General features: G+C 39.0%; 3 protein-coding genes and 2 long non-coding RNA genes across 15 annotated transcripts in view; 4 read left to right on the top strand and 1 right to left on the bottom strand.

The window, feature by feature from the left end:
* Positions 1 to 359: 359 nt before the first annotated feature.
* Positions 360 to 1677, bottom strand: LOC123257107. The gene is made up of 2 exons (XR_006507050.1): positions 1550 to 1677; positions 360 to 1493 (listed from the first exon to the last, which is right to left on the bottom strand). It is a non-coding gene; the product is annotated as an uncharacterized LOC123257107 (long non-coding RNA).
* Positions 1678 to 1738: 61 nt separating this feature from the next.
* Positions 1739 to 2676, top strand: LOC116655837. Its single transcript, XR_004310914.2, has 2 exons — positions 1739 to 2038; positions 2259 to 2676. It is a non-coding gene; the product is annotated as an uncharacterized LOC116655837 (long non-coding RNA).
* A 742-nt stretch (positions 2677 to 3418) lies between these two features.
* Positions 3419 to 6678, top strand: LOC6493547 (peptidoglycan-recognition protein LA). 3 transcript variants are annotated; one of them, XM_001957941.4, is made up of 6 exons: positions 3429 to 3553; positions 3690 to 4010; positions 5539 to 5751; positions 5804 to 6039; positions 6199 to 6405; positions 6473 to 6678. In XM_001957941.4, exons 2-6 carry the CDS (start codon positions 3707 to 3709, stop codon positions 6614 to 6616), a joined length of 1104 nt encoding a protein of 367 aa, XP_001957977.2. In that variant the 5' UTR covers positions 3429 to 3553; positions 3690 to 3706; the 3' UTR covers positions 6617 to 6678. The 3 variants fall into 3 exon arrangements, with proteins under 3 accessions (XP_014764436.1, XP_001957977.2, XP_014764437.1); XM_014908951.3 differs by lacking the exons at positions 3429 to 3553; positions 3690 to 4010 and adding an exon at positions 5019 to 5337; XM_014908950.3 differs by lacking the exons at positions 6199 to 6405; positions 6473 to 6678 and having other exon boundaries at positions 3419 to 3553; positions 5816 to 5958.
* Positions 6679 to 9070: 2392 nt separating this feature from the next.
* On the top strand, positions 9071 to 17319 carry LOC6493548 (peptidoglycan-recognition protein LC). 9 transcript variants are annotated; one of them, XM_044714694.1, is made up of 6 exons: positions 9071 to 9248; positions 10756 to 12018; positions 13526 to 13690; positions 15577 to 15731; positions 15785 to 16219; positions 16616 to 16739. In XM_044714694.1, the coding sequence occupies exons 2-5, from the start codon at positions 11211 to 11213 to the stop codon at positions 16190 to 16192; spliced, it is 1536 nt and encodes a 511-aa protein (XP_044570629.1). In that variant the 5' UTR covers positions 9071 to 9248; positions 10756 to 11210; the 3' UTR covers positions 16193 to 16219; positions 16616 to 16739. The 9 variants fall into 9 exon arrangements, with proteins under 9 accessions (XP_044570629.1, XP_014764438.1, XP_014764439.1 ...); XM_014908952.3 differs by lacking the exon at positions 16616 to 16739 and having other exon boundaries at positions 15785 to 16290; XM_014908954.3 differs by lacking the exons at positions 15577 to 15731; positions 15785 to 16219; positions 16616 to 16739 and adding exons at positions 14401 to 14552; positions 14634 to 15148 and having other exon boundaries at positions 9072 to 9248.
* Positions 17320 to 18267: 948 nt separating this feature from the next.
* The window catches only part of LOC6493549 (peptidoglycan-recognition protein LF), a 2036-nt gene continuing 1464 nt past the window's right edge, over positions 18268 to 18839 (top strand). The window contains exons 1-2 of the mRNA XM_001957943.4: positions 18268 to 18486; positions 18552 to 18703. Coding sequence (XP_001957979.1) covers positions 18348 to 18486; positions 18552 to 18703 — 291 coding nt within the window. The 5' untranslated portion in view covers positions 18268 to 18347. The remainder of the gene's footprint in view (positions 18487 to 18551; positions 18704 to 18839) is intronic.

Raw genomic sequence — 18839 nt, 5'->3', positions numbered from 1 at the left:
CAAGTGCAAAGGCCTTTTGCATGGTAAGGAAATTAGAAATGGAAATTATTATCGTAATTCGTAATGTTGTTTCTGTTGTGTTGGTGTTGCTATTGCTTTTGCTGTTGCTGTTGCTGTCATGTAATTACACAGCACCCAAACAACCCGAAGAGAGCGTTGATTGTTGTTATTAGAAGTAGTTTGCTGCTCTTCTCCGTGCTTTTAGCTGCCTTTACAACCCACCCTTGGCTGAGAGGCATCCCACCCCCAGCCTTCGGCATCCTTTCACAGGGAATTTATGTTGCGGAAGCCAACCAAATTCGACTTTGGTTGCCGGGATCCCCAATAGGATTTTATTTACCAAACAAAATCAATGGTTATTAAGTTTGAAAGAAGATTTTTATTCATGAAGTGAAACAATGCCTTTTAAAATTTTCTGAAACAATATTATCTAGATATTCAAACTATTTCCATTTAACAAAATAAAATATAAACCAAAAATATCTGCCACAATAACATATGAAAAAATGCGTAAAAAAGAGTTGCAAAAGATATAAAAAAAATAATTGCTTTTCCTAAATCGTTATATATGTATGTTAGCTATTTCATTGCAAAATATGACAACATTTTTTAATTTTACTTGCCGTTTATTAGCATTCTTTATAGCAATTGTGGCATGAAAGTCCTTCCAAATATCCTTCAACATTTTCTATGTTTTTTTTTGAAAGCAAGCTATAAATGTCCTGCGCATATAAAAATTTCCTCATAAGAGGAGTTTAATTGTGGTTGAAGAACATATTATTTCAGTGAATTGGCAGCAACAAGGACTTGATATTTCCCCAACAGGTGGCGCCAGCGTACGAAGGATATTTTTATAAAAAGGACTATATTTATAAATTCTATGTTTTAACTATAAATACATATTTTATAAAATTTGGTAAAATAGGAAATTTTGGGAAATAAAACACTATACAATAAATCCCTTGAACATTTATCATAAAAATACAGTTAACATTTTCTCCCTTTAATAATTAAGTTAATAAAGATTAAAAATTTTGAAAAAATTTGTACTGATGTGCAGTGCAGTGTTAAGATTTTGAATAGTTTTTGCCTGATTTTTTTAACAAATCGTCCTTTTCCTTAATCTTTAAATTGGCCAAACTTAAGTCCATTTCTAAAAACATAATTTGATCGTCTTTCTCTTTTAATTTAGCTTTATAGGAAGCTTCAAGTTTAATATGCACTTCCTCATTAATCTCATTACTACTTTTATCCCTTATTTTGAACAGCTCCACTTTAAGGTCTTTTATTTTTTCCGCCTGTGAATCAATCTTTTCCTTGTACTCCAATTTATAAATATTGTTCGAAGCTTTTAGAGCAGCTATTACATCATTTTTATCCTTAATTTTATCGTCATACATTTCCAACTTTTCTTTTAACAAAGCCAACTCTTCTTCTTTTTCATTTAGCTTATTTTCAATAATTTCAATGTTACTGCAGTTGCAGCGTTTTTCCTAAAACAAAAGATTTATTAGAAAAATAAATAATATTAAATAGGTTCACTACTAACCAGGACATTATAATCGTCCTCGTCTGAAGAATAATATAGCTGGGATTTTCTATTTGGTTTTCCCATTTTAAGAATATATATTTTTTAGACTGCAATGGGTGAGACGTAAAAGCACACTAAACTATCAAAGGAAATAACTCAAGTGCAATAATCGCAGTATTATCTTATCGTTAATTGATTATGGATTGTAAATGTTACTAAGTTCTCCTTACATTGAATCATTGTTTCAATTGAAACTTTTTTCCGGTACTACGTATTTCTTTTTTCCATCAATCTGTTCAAGTTCTTATCTCCAAGTATTCCATGTCAAATTTGGCTATTTAAATGTAAATGAATTAATTTCAAAATTTATTCTTTTTTTAATTACTTTCCCGAAGACATTCGTCAAAGGCCCGAGGAAAGTCTGCATCTTTCAAGTGCCCAAAATGAATACAAATTGAATCAATTAGGCGGAATCCGCCTCCAAATGAATGTCAGAGATAAAATTGGGTAAGAAGGGGGCGATTGGCTCCAGCCAAATGCAAATTTATTTATTTTTTTTTCGCACCCCCCGCTCCTTTTGGCAAAATCTATGGGCGGCAATTTCCATTCCGACGAAAAAATGGCCAGGAAAAACAGGTTAAGTCGAGGGGACAACCCGGAACTAGAGTCCGGCTACCAAACAGGCAATTAAATGTATTTTACTTCACCCTCTTCGCTTCGATTTTAGGGGCTTAAGGAAATGGAGTAAAAACGCAGACAACACTTGCAAGCCGTAACGGAAGCGATAGCGAAACTTTGCTGCACCACCCACATTCGCCAACCAGATTCACCGCCCATCGCCTGACTCCTTGCCTTTTGCATAGATAGCGGAAGTGCCTGGCCCTGTTTTTGGGCTCGCCCTCCCTATTGCATATGAAGCCAATTTTATCGATTCGCTGCAGTTCGCACTTTGCCTACATTTGGGCCGGGTGGAGGACAGTCTTCTCCCCCCACTTTCAGATTCCACCAACGCAATGTCATTGTCCCCGGGCGACTATTTACTCTTTGAAACCGAAAAGACCCTATCCTCAATCATATTATATTTTCAAAAGGGCATTGAACTAGAGTTAAAGAAACTAACACCAGAAAATTAAGTGAAATTTTAATACATTTTAACTACAAATTATTACTAACTAATTTTTGTTACTAATGTTTTTAGTTAATTAATTTTGTTCTAAGTACTTCATTGTGCAAAAAAAATGCTGTAAAAAGAAACCTTCCAATAACATCAATTCTATTTTTCAATTCTTTCTAGAATTTATTAATTTTTAAAACTTTTTTTAAATTTGCATTATAATATAATTTATTTTTAAGACGAAACAATCTAAATATTTCATTTTTTTTTACAAATCCATTACGACAACCGTGCGTATACGTAATATAAGAATTTCCGCCAAAATGGAGCATGTAAAAAGCTTTAAATAAGCTTTCGGCACTAAATCCACCAACCGCTAGATGGCATTGTTGCATTTGATCATCGCTGTGTAAATAAAATAAAACTTTTCCTAAAAAAAATATAATAATTGTCATTTTTTTTATATTAGCCAGACCTACGACAATTTCAAATTATATTTCATTATTCATAAATATTCCATAGATGGCAAAATATAGGCAAATCAACTTCCCCGTCATTTTCTTGCCATTAAATAGCGAAATATGCATGATTAACAAAAAAAATTTCCCCGTTCAACTGATATTTTCATACGGCTTTGAATAAAAAAAAAAAGGCCGTCGCAAATTTTCAAATCCGAGAGAGACACAATGACTCTACAGAGTGAGTAAGCCGGGAGAGGACCACTCGATATATTTTTGTTTATATTTCAGCTTCATCCCCATCCGGCGTAATGCAACGTCGAACAGTCGTCGCTCAACTATCACGCAAGCGGTTCACAGTACGCTCCACGGTGCTCCGGAAACCCTTACGGATACCTACAGACTCGATCATCCCAACACTGCGAAAAAAGTGTATTATATCTGCATAAGGTAGATCCTTCTGGTGGTACTTTAAAGCTATGAAACAGTACATCCAATATCCTATAATTTAAATAAATTATGAAATCGTACCTTAGAAAAGATAAATGATTTCCTCCCTAAAGCTCCCTATTTTTTTCTTGTGCAGTTCTTCACAACTCCACAATGGTCGAGGAGAATCATGGCTCAATGCCCGATAATGCCCTGTGGACAATACAAGGCCGAGATCGACCCAGTGCCTCCCAGAGGTTGCACAACCTGACTTCGGCCACATCCTCGCCGATGGCGTCCTCCAGCCTGCCCTTGCCACAGAATATATTCACCAATCCCGCCATCCAGCCCTCCAGTGTGATCAATTTGTCGCACTCCACCGATGTGGTTATTGGTCCCATGACCCAATACCAGGGACCGGTATCTATTTACTATATGGATGCCAGTATGGAGGCACACGCCATGCAAACCGCAGCCGGTGAGTCCCCGATCCTGACTACTGTGAATTATTATAGATACAGTAGGCTGTCACAGTTAGAATTTCCATACAGTAGGTATTTAATTGAATTAACGGGAATGTGGCTTAAAAAAGAATTCTAATTTTCTATACTTAAATTTAAATAATTGAAGTTATTAATTTCATAAATATAATTGTATAAAAAATAATTGAAAATTTCTATTAAAATCTTACTCTGTTTAAAATGCTATAACTCCAAAATGTTGTTCTGCAATAATATTAAATTTTTAGAATTCTCCCTCCAAAGCAATAATATTTTAAAAAATAAACGTTTTTAGAATTTAAGTAAACTATTTAACGTCTAAAAAAAACTTTTAATTATTTTAGAATTGAGTTATTTACGTTGCAGTTTTTTTTATATTTTTTTATTTTTAAAAATTAAGTAATCCCTCTGGGGTGAAAGAATCAATCCGATAAAATGGCGGGAAGAACAGATCAGTCTTAAATCAATACAATTTAAATGCAAATCGTGCACCGGGATTCCAGGAACCCCAACACGCACATGTATTAGTGCACATTAAGTATGCAAATAGAGAGAGGCAGAAAGTATGAGAGAGAAGGCGATCCCATGCACTCACTGTTTGTGGATCAGTCTTGGGCGCATTGCCATTCACGACACACTCCACATTGCTCATACGTCACGTAGTCCCGCGCAACCGAGTGGGTACGGAAAGCGGCACTAAAAACGGGGCGAGAAATAAGAGAAATAAGATATAAGAGTACGAAGCGTAAGTGTGCAAAATGTGATATGGCAAAACAACAACAATAATAATAAAAAGGCCGGCTATACGATGACGCAGCCCCTCCTCGCTGCCCAACGCCCCTTTCCCTTTTCCGTTTCACACAAAAACAGTAAAAACATGTCAACCGAGGGTAGAGTGAGACGGGTGTAGTTGCTTTATTTTCTTATTTGTTTTGTTTTTGCTTTTGTGGCTTTGTTGTGCGCTGCCATCGACAGCTGCTTTCAGCTTTCAGTTGTTTCTGCGACGGGTTCAGGTGCGGTGGCGGTAACATTCTGCTCTGCTGCTCTGCTGCCGATCACATCCGATAATTATCGGTCAAACAACCTGGCTTCTGTTTCCACCTATTATGATTGTTCCGATGACTCACCGGCGACAATTACTCATAAAAGTTTGCCAATAAAATGATCCAAAGTTTGTGTGCCAGAGCGTTGTGATAAGCGTGCAAGTCAGTGCCATGAAATTATTGCTTAAAGTACACTCGGAACGCACGGCGCGACGAAGACGCACCCCGGAACCCAGTACCGCCCATTCCAGGGATTCCTCAAGTAATTGCAATATTTTTCTTTCCGGTATCTGAAGAATACATTTCTATTTCTAAAGTATTGGTTTTCAAAAGAGAACAGTAGAGATATGACTTGAAACATATAAGTAGCATCCATATTGCGCATCCGCCTAGTGGTCTCTAATATAATTTTGTAAAAATTCACTTTTTCACCGGGTATGCTAATTAACTTTCGCTAATTCAGGAATCAACAGCAATGGAATCGGTAATGCCAATCGGAGCCGTGATAGTTCCCCATCAAAGCGACTGACCAGAAACACCATTCTACTGATTACCCTGATTTTCCTGGTCCTGGCCACCGGATTGATTGTGCTCTACGTGGAACTCAATCGGCCCAAGCCAGAGGGGCCCAGCAACAAGGCCATCTACTTCGGCAACACCTACGACCACGACACGTGTAAGTGGGCGGGGATTGGGCTGCCCTCATAGCCAATTCACCAATTTTACAGTTCCGAATCTAGGAAACGGACACCTGGTCATCGACCGAGAGCAGTGGGGAGCAGCCAAAACCACTCCAGCTCTGACCATTCCCCTGAAGAAGCCCATTCCCTATGTCCTGATCACGCACATCGGTGTCCAGTCGTTGCCCTGCGAAAACATCTACAAGTGCTCCATTAAAATGCGAACCGTTCAGGATTCGGCGATTGCGGAAAAGAGTTTGCCGGACATTCAATCCAACTTTTATGTGAGTTTTAAAAATAAACCTAGTAGGAAAAATATTCGCAGTGTATTTCCAAAAGAAAGGCTGCCTAAGTTATGCGTTCCGCGCACGTTCGTTTGCCATTTTGGACATTTTACTTTCCGCTTACGCAAATTGATGAGTTTCCGAATTTGTTTCGGCCAGGTCTCCGAGGAGGGAAACATCTATGTGGGCCGCGGCTGGGACTGGGCCAACACGTATGCCAACCAGACACTGGCCGTTACATTTATGGGCGACTACGGTCGCTTCCAGCCCTCCGCCAAACAGCTGGAGGGCGTCCAATTTCTGTTGGCCCATGCCGTGGCCAATGGAGCCTTGGAGGTGGATTACAAACTAGTGGGCCAGAATCAGGTAACTAAATAGGGTAGCAATAATTTTATCATTTCATAATGCTACGTTTCGATTATATTATTTTCAGACCAAAACCAGCAAAAGCCCGGGAGCGTATGTCTACCGAGAGATCCGTAAGTGGCCGCACTTCTACGGCTGCGGCATGGACGACGGCCCGGCATGTGGCGTAGAACTGGGAATGAAACCGGAATCGTGGGATGGCAAGCAATAGCATCAGACTTCTTACCACCTAAGTTTATCCAAGCACAAATTATATTTAGTATATGTACTAAAGCGGGCTTTCTTTTTTTCAAAATCGGTTATGCTGGCCGCCGGTATTGGGGTTTTGGAATTGGGAATTTACGGCAAACCGGTTGGGAGAGGGGTGTGTTTATTTATAAAGTAGTCGCCGCTTAAAGTCACTCGAATCGGCATCTCTCGGGCTGTTTTGTTTTCAACTGTCGCTCAAAAAAGCTGGAAATACCCAGGCCGCAGCGAACCTATCAGTCCCCCCATATAAATATATATATTTTTCCATACAGTCTGGCTTGAACACTCAAGTGTGTGTTTTTGTTTGTATGTACAAGTACTATATTGTCATTATCGGTAGCTTCACTTTGATTGTGTTGAGGTTGCTGCCTTTGTCATTTATCTGGTTTTCAACTTAATTAAAATACAATAATTGAAAATAAATAACACTCGGCATACAGTTACCTGAGTTACTTCGAATTCTAAAAGGGCAGATAGAATTTTCCCAGATATATGTAACCTGATACACAAATCATATTACCTGCTCTGGACCTTTCCCAACCCGCCTTATCAACGACCTTTGTGCGAATTGTGTGTAAATCCCCTTTCTTTAATTTCTTCTTGAAGCTTCGACTAATTATTTGAAGCACCTTGGAATTGTTAATTAAACCCACCTGATGGAACGAATTTGGGGCTAAAACAATGACGATATGCGGCACGTGTATGAGCCACAATCCCCCAAAAAAAGAGTCTGTGAAAAGAGAATACCAAGCAAAGCAAAGTAAAAATAATTAATAATAATTAAGAAAAGCAACTGTGTAAAGGTATATAAAAATAACCAAAGTGATTGATTTTTCTTCTTATGCAAGGGGTTTATTAACTTTAAGCTTCTTCGGAAATGATTTGCTGGAATTATATAGTAAATGGGTCAACAAAGTATGAATTGTCTAATAAGCACAATTTTTAATAAAATTCTGAAGCACGCTTTTAAGCTTGAACTTGAACTGAAATAAAATTTATGACTTTTTAAAGGCCTCGAAGAGGTTATCAGAAGATTAAATTTTATTAGAAATCATTCCATACTTTCCTTTATTAACTTGTTCACTATTTTTTATACATTTTTTATAGAAAATTATGCCTTTCCAGAAAAAGCGTGTGCGAAATTCGTTCCGGCAATTTATTGGCTTTTTTTACAATTTATCCATCTATAGTTTCCCGCCGCCCTTATTCAGACCTATCAACGATCACTGAGCTCGCTCAGAGATAATTACATTAAATATTTTTCAACGCAACTACAATGGGTCAAACTTTGGTTTGAACAACAACAAAAAAATGGAGAAAAAAAACAAAGTGAAATAGCAAAAACCGATTGCGAACCACAAACAAAACAATTCTCGGAAATGGTAGCGCAATTTAAAATGTTCAAAAATTTGCCCACACTGCAGTGTCTGTACCAAAAAATTGAGAAAAAAGGTGTTTTGGCAGCCGGTAGACGGGGAGAGAGCCAGAGATTTGTGTTGTTTATTGGATGAACAAATAAAAAAATAATATATATGTATATACACGCCACTAAACAAAAACAAACAGTCATCGTCAGGTGGGCTGGAGAACTGGAGAACTTGGGAGCGCAGAGCCACAAGTATCATTATTAATTTGACTAATATCTGGACGAATGAAAAAAACCCGAAATCAAGAACAGGTTCCTTGTAGCAAGTGACGCACGGAAAAACCGAAAACTATCTTTATCTTAATGCAGGTCTACTAGTGCAGTAGATTTTGGGAATTTTTGAAAATTCTTCAGATCGTTACGCTTTCCGTTGCGAACCAGTTTTAAGTTGAAGGAAAAGTTGTCCACAAGCCAAGTCAATTAGGCCTTTATACATCATAAGATGTTTGCACAGAAAAAAATTCTTTAAACAAAAGAAATTAAATATTTAGCGTTAAAAAATATATATTTATTTTTAAGAATCAATAGTCTTAAAAAACAAAAGTATCTAACAAAAAAACACATACCTTATCGAGAAGATCCAAAACCTATCTATAAAAAATGTATTATTTTCTATAAAATTATTAAAAATTATATTAAAAATATTCACTCTTTCTTTGTTCTGAAAATATAAAAGTGTTTTGGGAGCAAGGTTTTCCAGCATCACCCAGAAAAATTTAAATAGTTGGAATATCAAAATGTAAATCCAAAACAAGTTGGACTTGCAGTAAAATCCGACTCGAATCGAGCAACTTTGGCTCGAACCCATAATAAACACCGATTCATAAGCCAACCTGCTTCAACTGCCCGCCGCTCCTGCTCCATCTCCCCCACCACTGCACGCTGCCCTCTGCTCCCCGTGCTCCTCATTTCCCCCAGCGCTCTAGCCTCTCTGTCTCTCTCGCATTCGCTCCCACACGCTGACTGACATGGTCGGACGCTCCAGCTTTTCAGGTCGCTTCGATTTGATCGCCGCTCAGTCGATCAGAGTCACTCCAACGCGCCGCAGCTCACCGATTTAGATACGGCGCGGGATCTATATAATAACCTCCAGTTACAAGTTTTATATGCGTATAGTATATGCGCTTAAATAATAAGCGTTGCAACGGCGCTCCGTCGGCAATAGTTAGTGCGTAAAAAAATATTTTCAAAAGTTTAAAACATGTTTTTTATGAATTTAAAGATAAACTAAGTGACTTAAACTAATACCCACCAATTATACATTTTTACAAAGCCAATTAAAACTGTGCCTAGTTGAAAGCAAGTTTCGTTTTTTGGTCAAAAAACAAGTAACATTTTTTAAATCAACAAGAAAGCAAATAAATCAAAAACCCGAAAAATTTCCGGGAACAAAAACAAGCTATCAAAAAAACATGTTCGAAAATCAATTAATTTGCACATAGGCAACATTTAATGATAATTTTGAAAGCACGTAAAACACAAGACTTGGTAATTATTATCGAGTCTACGAGATTCTCAAGACCCGAGAGACGAGGCACCCGAGAATTCCTCCAACAAAGGGACACCCACACACGCAGACAGACAGACAGAAAGTGATGTGCTATATATGCATGTGTATAAGTGACAATGGCCGCCGCTCAAATGACAGTGTATTGGTGCGCTCAGTAATTTTATTTTCCGCTCGAAGTTCTGGGTCTCATTTGTAGCCGTTGTCGTTGTTATCTCAAAAGCGCGCTCTGTGCCAACTCTAGCACATCGATACATGGGTGTATCGGTGCCCAACATCCCTCCCCCCCTAGATATATAGTCGATGATGTTTGGGGTACAAGGGTTTATCAGAGTTCTGTGAATTCTTGGGAATGAAAGAAAGTTACTGTCTTTGCATTTTAAAACATTATTACACATTCTTTGAAGTTATTTTCTGGGAATTAAGTTATTTTAATTTGAGAAATAATTTTCCAACCTGTAATGGTTTTTAAAATAACTATTTCTAATTAAACCTTTACATGGAAATAAACTGTAATTATTTTCCCATTTAAAATTCCAACAATTAAACAATTTATTAAACATTAAAAAAGAGTATTGAAATCTTTCCAATAAGGAAAGTTACTAAAGTAGGAAAGCACAGTTTTTAAAAACCAAATTTTGTAGCTTTCAACAAAGACAAGTGCTATAAGGTAGCTAAGTTCCCAGAATCCACTTAAATAAATTTTATACGTCAATGATTATAGCTAATTTGCATAAGCCTTTTTGCCTTAGCGAGAGCCGTGAGAGCGGCAACATGTGGCTTATTGACCAACTTTATGAATCGAATTGAGGGGTATACAGTGTATCCGAGTGTTGCTCGAAAACCCGCATCGCTTTATTATAAAATAAACTTATTGCTACACCAGAAGCGTTTTTTAAAACTCCATAGACAAGCCCTCGGGCAATCGGGTTTATCAACCATCGTGTATACATGCACTAAAAGCAATGATTATTCGAATAATTCACAAAGAAACAGTCAGATGGAATGGCCTAATGGACTGTGATAACAATAAAATAATTGTAAGAAACACGAGCAATTAATGAAACGAAATAATAAAATATTAAAAAGTGTCAAGAAGTGAAGTGAAAAATACAGTTCTTCAAGAACAAATCAATAAAGAAAATCCTTGCCTTTCTTATCATTTCAGTTTGGATTTGTGAAAATAAATAATAATAAAAGATAATTTTTACTATTTACCAACGGGCGATTATAAATAGAGGATTACGAATGAAGTTTAAGAGATAATTCGTTCGAAAGCTACTTATCACAAATGTTCGTTAAACGAACCTAATCAAATAATTGAAATTTGTGAATTCCCTGAAATTGAGCATTCTAGACTGCATCTTTGGTTATATAAAGTCTACTTTCTCTGGGTGTTTATCACTTGAGTCAACAGTCCAAGTGAGAAGAGGACAAAAAGAACCTATAGCTTTTTGCAGAGACGCTCATGATGTGATATTTGCCAAGTGCTGCGCCCAGTCAGCCGATCTGCCATAAAAACAGGTTAACACGGCGAAAATGTTCTACCCAACTTGCTAACCAGTAACGTCAACTAGCAACGCCGAAAGATATCGATAAACACACCATATTCGATAGCTCGCAATGCATCTGAGCAATGAACCGGAAATGAATGATTATTCGCATCAGAACAGTATCACCATTGATTTGACGGCCGCCAAGAATTGCAGTACTTCCTCCTCGGATTCGGGTGTTATTTTAAACGATAATGCGGCTATATTTCGGCCGGATAAAGAGACCAAAGATAAGGCGGAAAAGCATGGTGGCCCGGAAGAGTCGGGAGCCCAGGCAGATACGCCATCGGATCCCAAGCGTATCAGCATTGGGCACACTGTAAAAATCACCGAGAGTGCCACGAAAAAGTCATCACCCACTGTCTCCGTCCGGAGCACCACCATCTCGATCGTATCCATCGACGAGAATGCCCCCGATTCCAGTTGCATCGATAGTGACTCGGAGGCGGATGCCGAGGACTACACGGTCCAGAAACTGGGCCACCAGGTCAGCTACCCGCCCAACAGTTCCCACCTGCGCGACCTCAACCAAGGACTCACAGTGATCGCCCGCCAGGTGGCGCCTAGTCAGGCGGAAGTGCCTCCCCCCACGCCCTGCGTAGCCGGAGCCGTGGCCAAGCAAATCCTCAACGGGAATCTGGCCCTGGCCACGCCAACAGCTCCGCCAGGCGGTGGTGCTACCCAGGGCATTGGTAGCATTGCGCTCACCAATTCCACGGATGTGACATTCGGGGATAAGCATTTCTACGAAGGACCTGTGACGATACAACAGTTTCTTATCGATAACCGGGATAAGTGGAAATCGGGAGACGGCTCAGGAGGTGGCCAGGATAATCCAGGCTTTAACGGAGGAACTGCAGCCAATGGTAGTGCGACAGGTAAGTTATGATCTCTACGATTCTTATACCTGGACTATATAGGACTAAAATAGAGATGCTTTTAGAAGAACACTCTGATTAGTTTTTGAGGATCTAACTCTCTTTATTTTGAAGAAATTCGTTCTAGTTTCTTGTTTGTGGGGATGACAGTGTTACCCCTGAAATATAAGCCATTTCCTGTCGCCATTTTTCTTCTAGTGTTTACATTCCTGCACTGTCTTCACCTTGGCTCCGTTTTGTTTGCGTTATTGGGCGATACTGAGCGCGTGTGGCGATTTGTTTACCCAACCTAGTCGAATGGACGGATAGCCAGCCAGACAATTGGTTTTAACGACCGTGCCGCGAATGTTAGATTAGCAGATGGCCCACAAAGCTCCACAATTCATGAAAAATGCGCAGAACAAACTCGAAACTTGAAGCATAAATGCAGTTTATGGCACAAGATTCGATGTAGATTGTTTTGGAATTAAGCAAGAATATTATATGACAGAACCGATAAGATTTTGAGAATTATTTCATTTGAAATCCCTAAAGAATATATTCATTTTTTACTGCATTTCTTTATTTTCTTGAAAACAAGAATCAAAAATATATATCTTTTAAAACCCAAGGTCTCAGTCGATAATTCTTCCACCCGAATCATAAATCAAATTGGCAAAAGCTTGGCGGGGATTCTAGAAAAAACAAATAGCAGCTGCCCACATGCAATTGTTTATTCGAATGATTTTCACAATTACCATAATTAAACGAGCTAACAGGTCAAAATAAAAATCCAATTTAGAACTCAACAATCCGCCACGTAGGGCTCTGTATAAATTTAGTTAGCAGTACTTAGTTAGTGGATATTATTACGGGAGCAGAAATGATTAAAGGTACATCCCCCTGAATCTGGCAATAAAAGGCGCGTGTTCATTTAGGGAGCGGGGACTTTTTTCTTTGTGTGAATATATTTATTTAATTACTTGCTAAATGCAAAAGTCGAATAACTAGAACGCACTGGGTGAAAAAAAGTACCCAATTCGCTGGCCAACGATTGGCTTCAGTTGTTCATGTAGAGCGACCGAGCAATGTCGAATAACGCGCTTGAAATTTGCCTAAAATGCCAAGAGATAATCACATCCACTTCGAGGCATATCAGGTGCGATAATTGGATTTGCGAGAAGGTCTATCATCGGAAATGTACAGGATTAAATGAAGATCAGCTTAGAATGATAGATTCGGTTCAGAATCTAAACTGGCAGTGTGACGTTTGTGTAGAAAAGGCTCAAAATGTTACCAAGTTAAGCCAATGCCTGGAGAAATGTTTGCGGGAGCATGAGAAACGATTGGAGGCCCTAGAATTGGGGCTTCAGAAACGTAAGATATTGCATGTTCCATAATACTCTATAATAGATATCAGAAGGAGTACAGATTATTGGTTTTTCTCTGTTATTAACAACTTTATTAGGTGTAGAAAATGTGGAAAAAACGCAATACATACCCACACTTTTCTTTAAAAACTCTACAGGTTCCAAGCTGGACGATCCACAGACGCCACCCCTCTGTCCTTTTTTGCCCAATACCGTTGGTCGCAAAGCCGTCACAATAACAGTGGTCTTTGTGCTTCTTACCACTGTGCTGGGCATCGTTCTGGCCACAACCACAAATCTCTTCGGAAAAACACTGAACCAAAGTAAGCTCGGCGACGTCGACGATTCCAGACAAAATATTCCAATCAATTCAACAATAGGTACAGTTTTGTCCCCAATAAGTGTGCGAAAATGCTTTCAACTAACCAACAAAACCGAATTGGCTTCCATGCTTTAATACGTTATCACCCCCCAGACTGCATGTATATTTAACTCATTCTATATAACATATTGTAAATAATAGCTCATTGGTTATATGTTTATTATTTTGTGTCGGAACATCATCCATACTGCTGCTCGAAAAACGCGTTTCTGATCCCACGGACCAGTGTTGTGAAGTGAAACATGTTTCAAAAGTGTGGCCTAAGTTCAATTGAATGGAATATGCCAGTGAATCGGATATCGTGTATCGCCAATTGAAGCATTGATGGTGCCAATAGTAGATTAGGGAGTATAAAAACTATAGTCATATAAATCAAAAAACTATGAAACCTTTACAATATAAACGATTTGAAAAAACCTTTTGTTCAACAGGTTTAGTAGACTGTTCTACTTATTCCTGAACAAAGAGCAGTTTAGATCGAATAAATTTACATAAATGCATATTGACTAAAACCAAGCCTTTTCTATTCAGGTATTAGTCTTTTTCTATTCAGGTGCCTCTACTGAGTAGAGTAACTTTATTTTAAATCAAATGGCACCATCCTCGCTTCGATCGCATTAGTGCTATGTTAACCCCATAATTTCTATGCAGCCAACTTCGATGTTATCGATAATGGCACCCTTGTCATGGTTAAGGTGCCAGATTGGGGCGGCAAGCCCGCCAATAAAAAACTCGGTGAACAGAAGCTACCCATCCAACGGGTTATCATCTCCCACACCGCAGCCGAGGGTTGCGAATCGATGGTGAGTAGAATTATACCTCATATACCATTATCCATAAACCTCTCACCACTTCCAATTCCATACATCCTTTCGCCTTTAAAGGAGGTTTGCTCCGCCCGTGTCAAAGTGGTGCAGTCCTTTCACATGGACAGCTGGGGCTGGGACCACATTGGCTATAACTTCTTGGTGGGCGGAGATGGACGCGTCTACGAGGGGCGCGGCTGGAACTATGTGGGGGCCCACACCAAGGGCTATAATACCAACAGCGTGGGAATCTCGTTTATAGGGACCTTTACGAAGACGAAGCCCACCGAGCGGCAACTGAAAGCCTGCCAGCTTCTTATAGCCGAGGGGGTAAGGCTCAAGAAATTGGATCCCAATTATCGGCTCTACGGCCACCGACAACTGAGTGCCACCGAAAGCCCCGGGGATGAGGTCTACAGAATCATAAAGACCTGGCCGCACTGGTCCCATGAAATAGATCCGTAAACAATGATATATAAGAAATATGGTTGACCTTTTAAGATCCTCCAACCCCTTGCTTAAAATCGTATGTTTACCAGTGAGTCCTGTATTATATGTATATCTTATTATTAAATAGAACCTTTAGCAAAGTATACAAGAGACTAATTTTATTACTCATCATCCTTTGCCCCTCATAAACAAAAATATAAAAAATTTAAATGAAAGACTTTATCAAAAAACAAACAGAAAGCGTTCCAGTTCTGCCTAGTTGAGTTGAATGGAATATCCAAGATATCGTTTCATGAATGAAAGCAATATAGAAATGTATGTATGAATACAAAATATATCTGTCTTTGGAACGCCAACCAATAAAATAAGATGGATAACATATGCCATTAATGTATTTAACTGAAAATAAAAACTTTAAACTTCAAGATAACAGATCAAATATTGAGAGATGTAAATATTAAACCATACAATTTTATTGGTTAGCTTTAAATTCTTTTCAATCTTTTACAATTTACCAATTTGTTAGCATCTCTGAATTAATATTACTAACCCAATTAAAATTCTAAACTAGCTGATGATTCCGACGTCCACATCGATGGAAAACTAGTGGTAATTGGAAGAAAGAGCTGGGGAGGTATGCCAACTAGAGGCACACTCCCACTCTTAGATCTTCCAGTCTCCAGAGTTATAATATCCGATACTCGCCCCGAAAATTGTCAGACCAGGGTAAGGTATTCCATATAGTATATTTCACTCAATATCCCTTTTATATCCTCCAGGAATCGTGCTCGTATTGGGCTCGTGTGGTCCAAAGCCGGCACATGGACACCTACGGGTGGCCCCAAGTGGGATATAACTTTCTCGTGGGCGGAGATGGACGTATCTATGAGGGGCGTGGTTGGGACATCGAAGGATCGCATACTCGAATGAATAATAAGGATAGTATCGGTATAAGTTTTTTGGGAGACTTTCGAAAATCCGATGCCACGGAGAAGGCATTAGAGGCGTGCCGATTGCTTATGGATCAGGGAGTGCGTTTGAAGAAATTGAAACCAAATTACGATCTTCTCGGACATCGTCAGCTAACCGGAACATTAATGCCGGCGGAGAACCTCTATGTAGAACTTCAGACTTGGCCGCATTGGAAGAATCTAACGACCACGACTAGACTTGTTAGTTACAAGTAACTAAAGCAAACTAGAGACGAACTAAAGGTGCCAAAAACATGATTCAAAAATCATGACCAATTGTTAAAATAAATAAAACAATAAAAGCATTGAAAATATTTCGCATGTTATTGTACTTAATGGGGCTCTAAGAATATCTTACATAGATCTTTAAATAATTGTCTTGGGGAAGTACTATAACATTTTAATTATTTATGAGCAACTGGAATAATTCATATAAAATGTAAACTAAACAACTAAAAAGGTTTCGGTGTTGCAATATTTAATTTTTACGGTTCAAAATAGTAAAAACTAATTTAAAAACTAACAATACAATCATCAAACTAAATTCTTTATTAATATTTAAAGCTTATTTTGTTGTAACCCACTAAAAAAATTATTATTTAAAGTAACAACTTACAAAATCTTTTAAATAATCCACAGATTTGGACAATATAGGTGGCGGTTTGATTCTGAGATTCGTGGAGCGCCAACAGTGGCTTGCCCAGCCGCCGCAGAAGAAGCTACCAGACCTGCAGTTGCCGGTGGGATTGGTGATTGTCCTGCCCACCAACACGGACAACTGCACCACCCAGGCGGCTTGCGTTTTCCGGGTGCGACTCCGGCAAACCTTTGACATTGAATCCGTGCAGGAGGACGACATAGCCTTCAATTTCCTGATCGGCGGCGATGGCAACGTCTACGTGGGCAGGGGCTGGGATCAAGTGGGCGCCCACATGACCGGCTACAACTCCCGGAGTCTGAGCCTCGCCTACATCGGATCTTTTCAGACCCAGAAGCCGTCGGACAAGCAGCTGAGTGTCACCCATCTGTTGCTGCAGAGAGGCGTCAAGCTGGGCAAGATTGCTCCAAACTACAAGCTAGCAGCGGCCAGCAAATTGGAACCGAGTCTCACCCAATACAAGGCGGATGCCCTCTACCAAAGCTTCGGCAACTGGACCCATTGGTCATGAATTAGCTAAGATTTATACTTAAAAAATATATACATACATACGAACATGGATCATATTGATATTATTGTGTAGTATAGTTTTGTCTTCCCTTAAATGTGTGGCATATTTGATTTAGCTAGAAATACGATTTGTTTTGAAAAAAAAATGTGATATTAAATGAAGCAAAAAGATTAACATGTTGATGAATTTCATTTGTGTCACGGGGTCAGAATCGAACTGATAGTTGGGAAACGGGGATTTTTCTTAGAATCTGCCTTCCAGACTCCCAGAAATCTAGTTGGAGAACCGGAAAAGGTGAGTTACTTGTTGTTACTTTAGCGCCAGACAGACTATTAGTTTTGCGTCTGTAACTTGGAAGTTAGAGGAATCCCAAAGGTGTATCCAGAAATTTCTTCTTTACATCGTTGCTTTTGGAAATAGCCGCTATGAAACTTTGTATCTGTTTCTTTTGCTATAAATTTTAATAAAATTTTATTTGAGGATGTACCAAAAATATACTATACTTTATAAATATTAAAAGTGTACTTGCAAGGAAACTATTAGGCACTTTTTCATTATCAGGTAAGGTCTTATAATACGGTTATAATTAAGCCATTCTTTACAAAAAGAATCAATATATTTTTTAACAATCTATAGCTAAATGATGCCAGAAATTTAATAAACCATATCTTTTGTATCAGGTCCATAACTGTTGTTGCGTATTTCTTTATTCCCGAAACCGGAAAGCCGATTTCAGATGCTGTCGTTGGTCAAGAGTGATGGAATCTTCCAAGACACCTCCAAATAGACTGTCTATAAGATACGCCCCTTGACCAAAGGGGGTTCCCATTTCTTGGACTGCTCACTCATCGAAGATCGCTCTCTAATCACTAGTCTTGGGAAGTGGGCGGCGTTAAAAGATTCCTCACCCTGTAGGGTTGCTGGCTACAAAAATATCACCCTCTATAAAGGTAGCTTTGAAAGCTTTTGAAAGTAAATAAACTTATATATTATCTTGGGTATAACTTATCAGAAAGCTTGTCGCTCTGCCACTGCGCAGTTTTGAGACTCGGGGATTTTTTGAAGCCGTCAACAGAAGTAAACAACAATCAAGACACCTTATTGAACTGCCATCAAATGGGACCGGCTCAGTTCAGTTGCCAACTGGCTTTCGTCTGGAGAGGATCGCTGTCCGGAACTCCTCAACAAATCACAGTCTCAAGATGCTGAAACCCGTGACGAATACTCTCCCCGTAGAGCCCGTAGCGCGTATTAAAAGATTTCCACGGGAGCTGCTCTATTTGTGTGCTATTTTGATAATTTTGGTGTCTTTGATGGCGGGCTATTCCCTTTGGGTCATGAGTAAGTGATCGAAGCTTAAAGCGAAGATCGATTGACGTTTAATGAGTATTTTTAACCTGGCTTAGCCCACTCAATGAGCGCCACAAACAAAGCCCTGCACATACTGGATCGAAGTGAATGGCAGGGGGAACCCCCGAGCGGAAAGTACCTGCATCTTAAACTGCCCGTTTCCAATGTAATTATCCACCACACGGCCACCGAGGGCTGTGACGATGAGGTAAGTTATCTTGGTTACTACCTCTATATGAGGATTTTCAAATGAGTTCCATTGAAAGCAAATTGACTTCGTTTCTAATACCTGGTACTTCCCCTAAGTCGCTGTTTTATTTGGTTGAAATTTATGTTGCATACCT

The sequence above is a fragment of the Drosophila ananassae genome, chromosome 2R (genome assembly GCF_017639315.1).
Source record: "Drosophila ananassae strain 14024-0371.13 chromosome 2R, ASM1763931v2, whole genome shotgun sequence".
Classification (NCBI taxonomy): domain Eukaryota; kingdom Metazoa; phylum Arthropoda; class Insecta; order Diptera; family Drosophilidae; genus Drosophila; species Drosophila ananassae.
Note: the sequence above shows the minus strand (reverse complement) of the source record. Positions and strands in the feature narration are given on the sequence as shown.

What these genes read in the sequence shown, in the direction of transcription:
- LOC6493547 (XM_001957941.4), top strand. Translation starts at nt 3,707, where the DNA reads ATGGTCGAGGAGAATCATGGCTCAATGCCCGATAATGCCCTGTGGACA. An exon ending in CGCCATGCAAACCGCAGCCG is followed by an intron (nt 4,011 to 5,538) that starts GTGAGTCCCCGA and finishes TCGCTAATTCAG; the next exon opens with GAATCAACAGCAATGGAATC. An exon ending in AACTAGTGGGCCAGAATCAG is followed by an intron (nt 6,406 to 6,472) that starts GTAACTAAATAG and finishes TATTATTTTCAG; the next exon opens with ACCAAAACCAGCAAAAGCCC.
- LOC6493548 (XM_032453705.2), top strand. Translation starts at nt 11,211, where the DNA reads ATGCATCTGAGCAATGAACCGGAAATGAATGATTATTCGCATCAGAAC. An exon ending in AGCCAATGGTAGTGCGACAG is followed by an intron (nt 12,019 to 13,525) that starts GTAAGTTATGAT and finishes AAAACTCTACAG; the next exon opens with GTTCCAAGCTGGACGATCCA. An exon ending in TCCAATCAATTCAACAATAG is followed by an intron (nt 13,748 to 16,615) that starts GTACAGTTTTGT and finishes AATAATCCACAG; the next exon opens with ATTTGGACAATATAGGTGGC.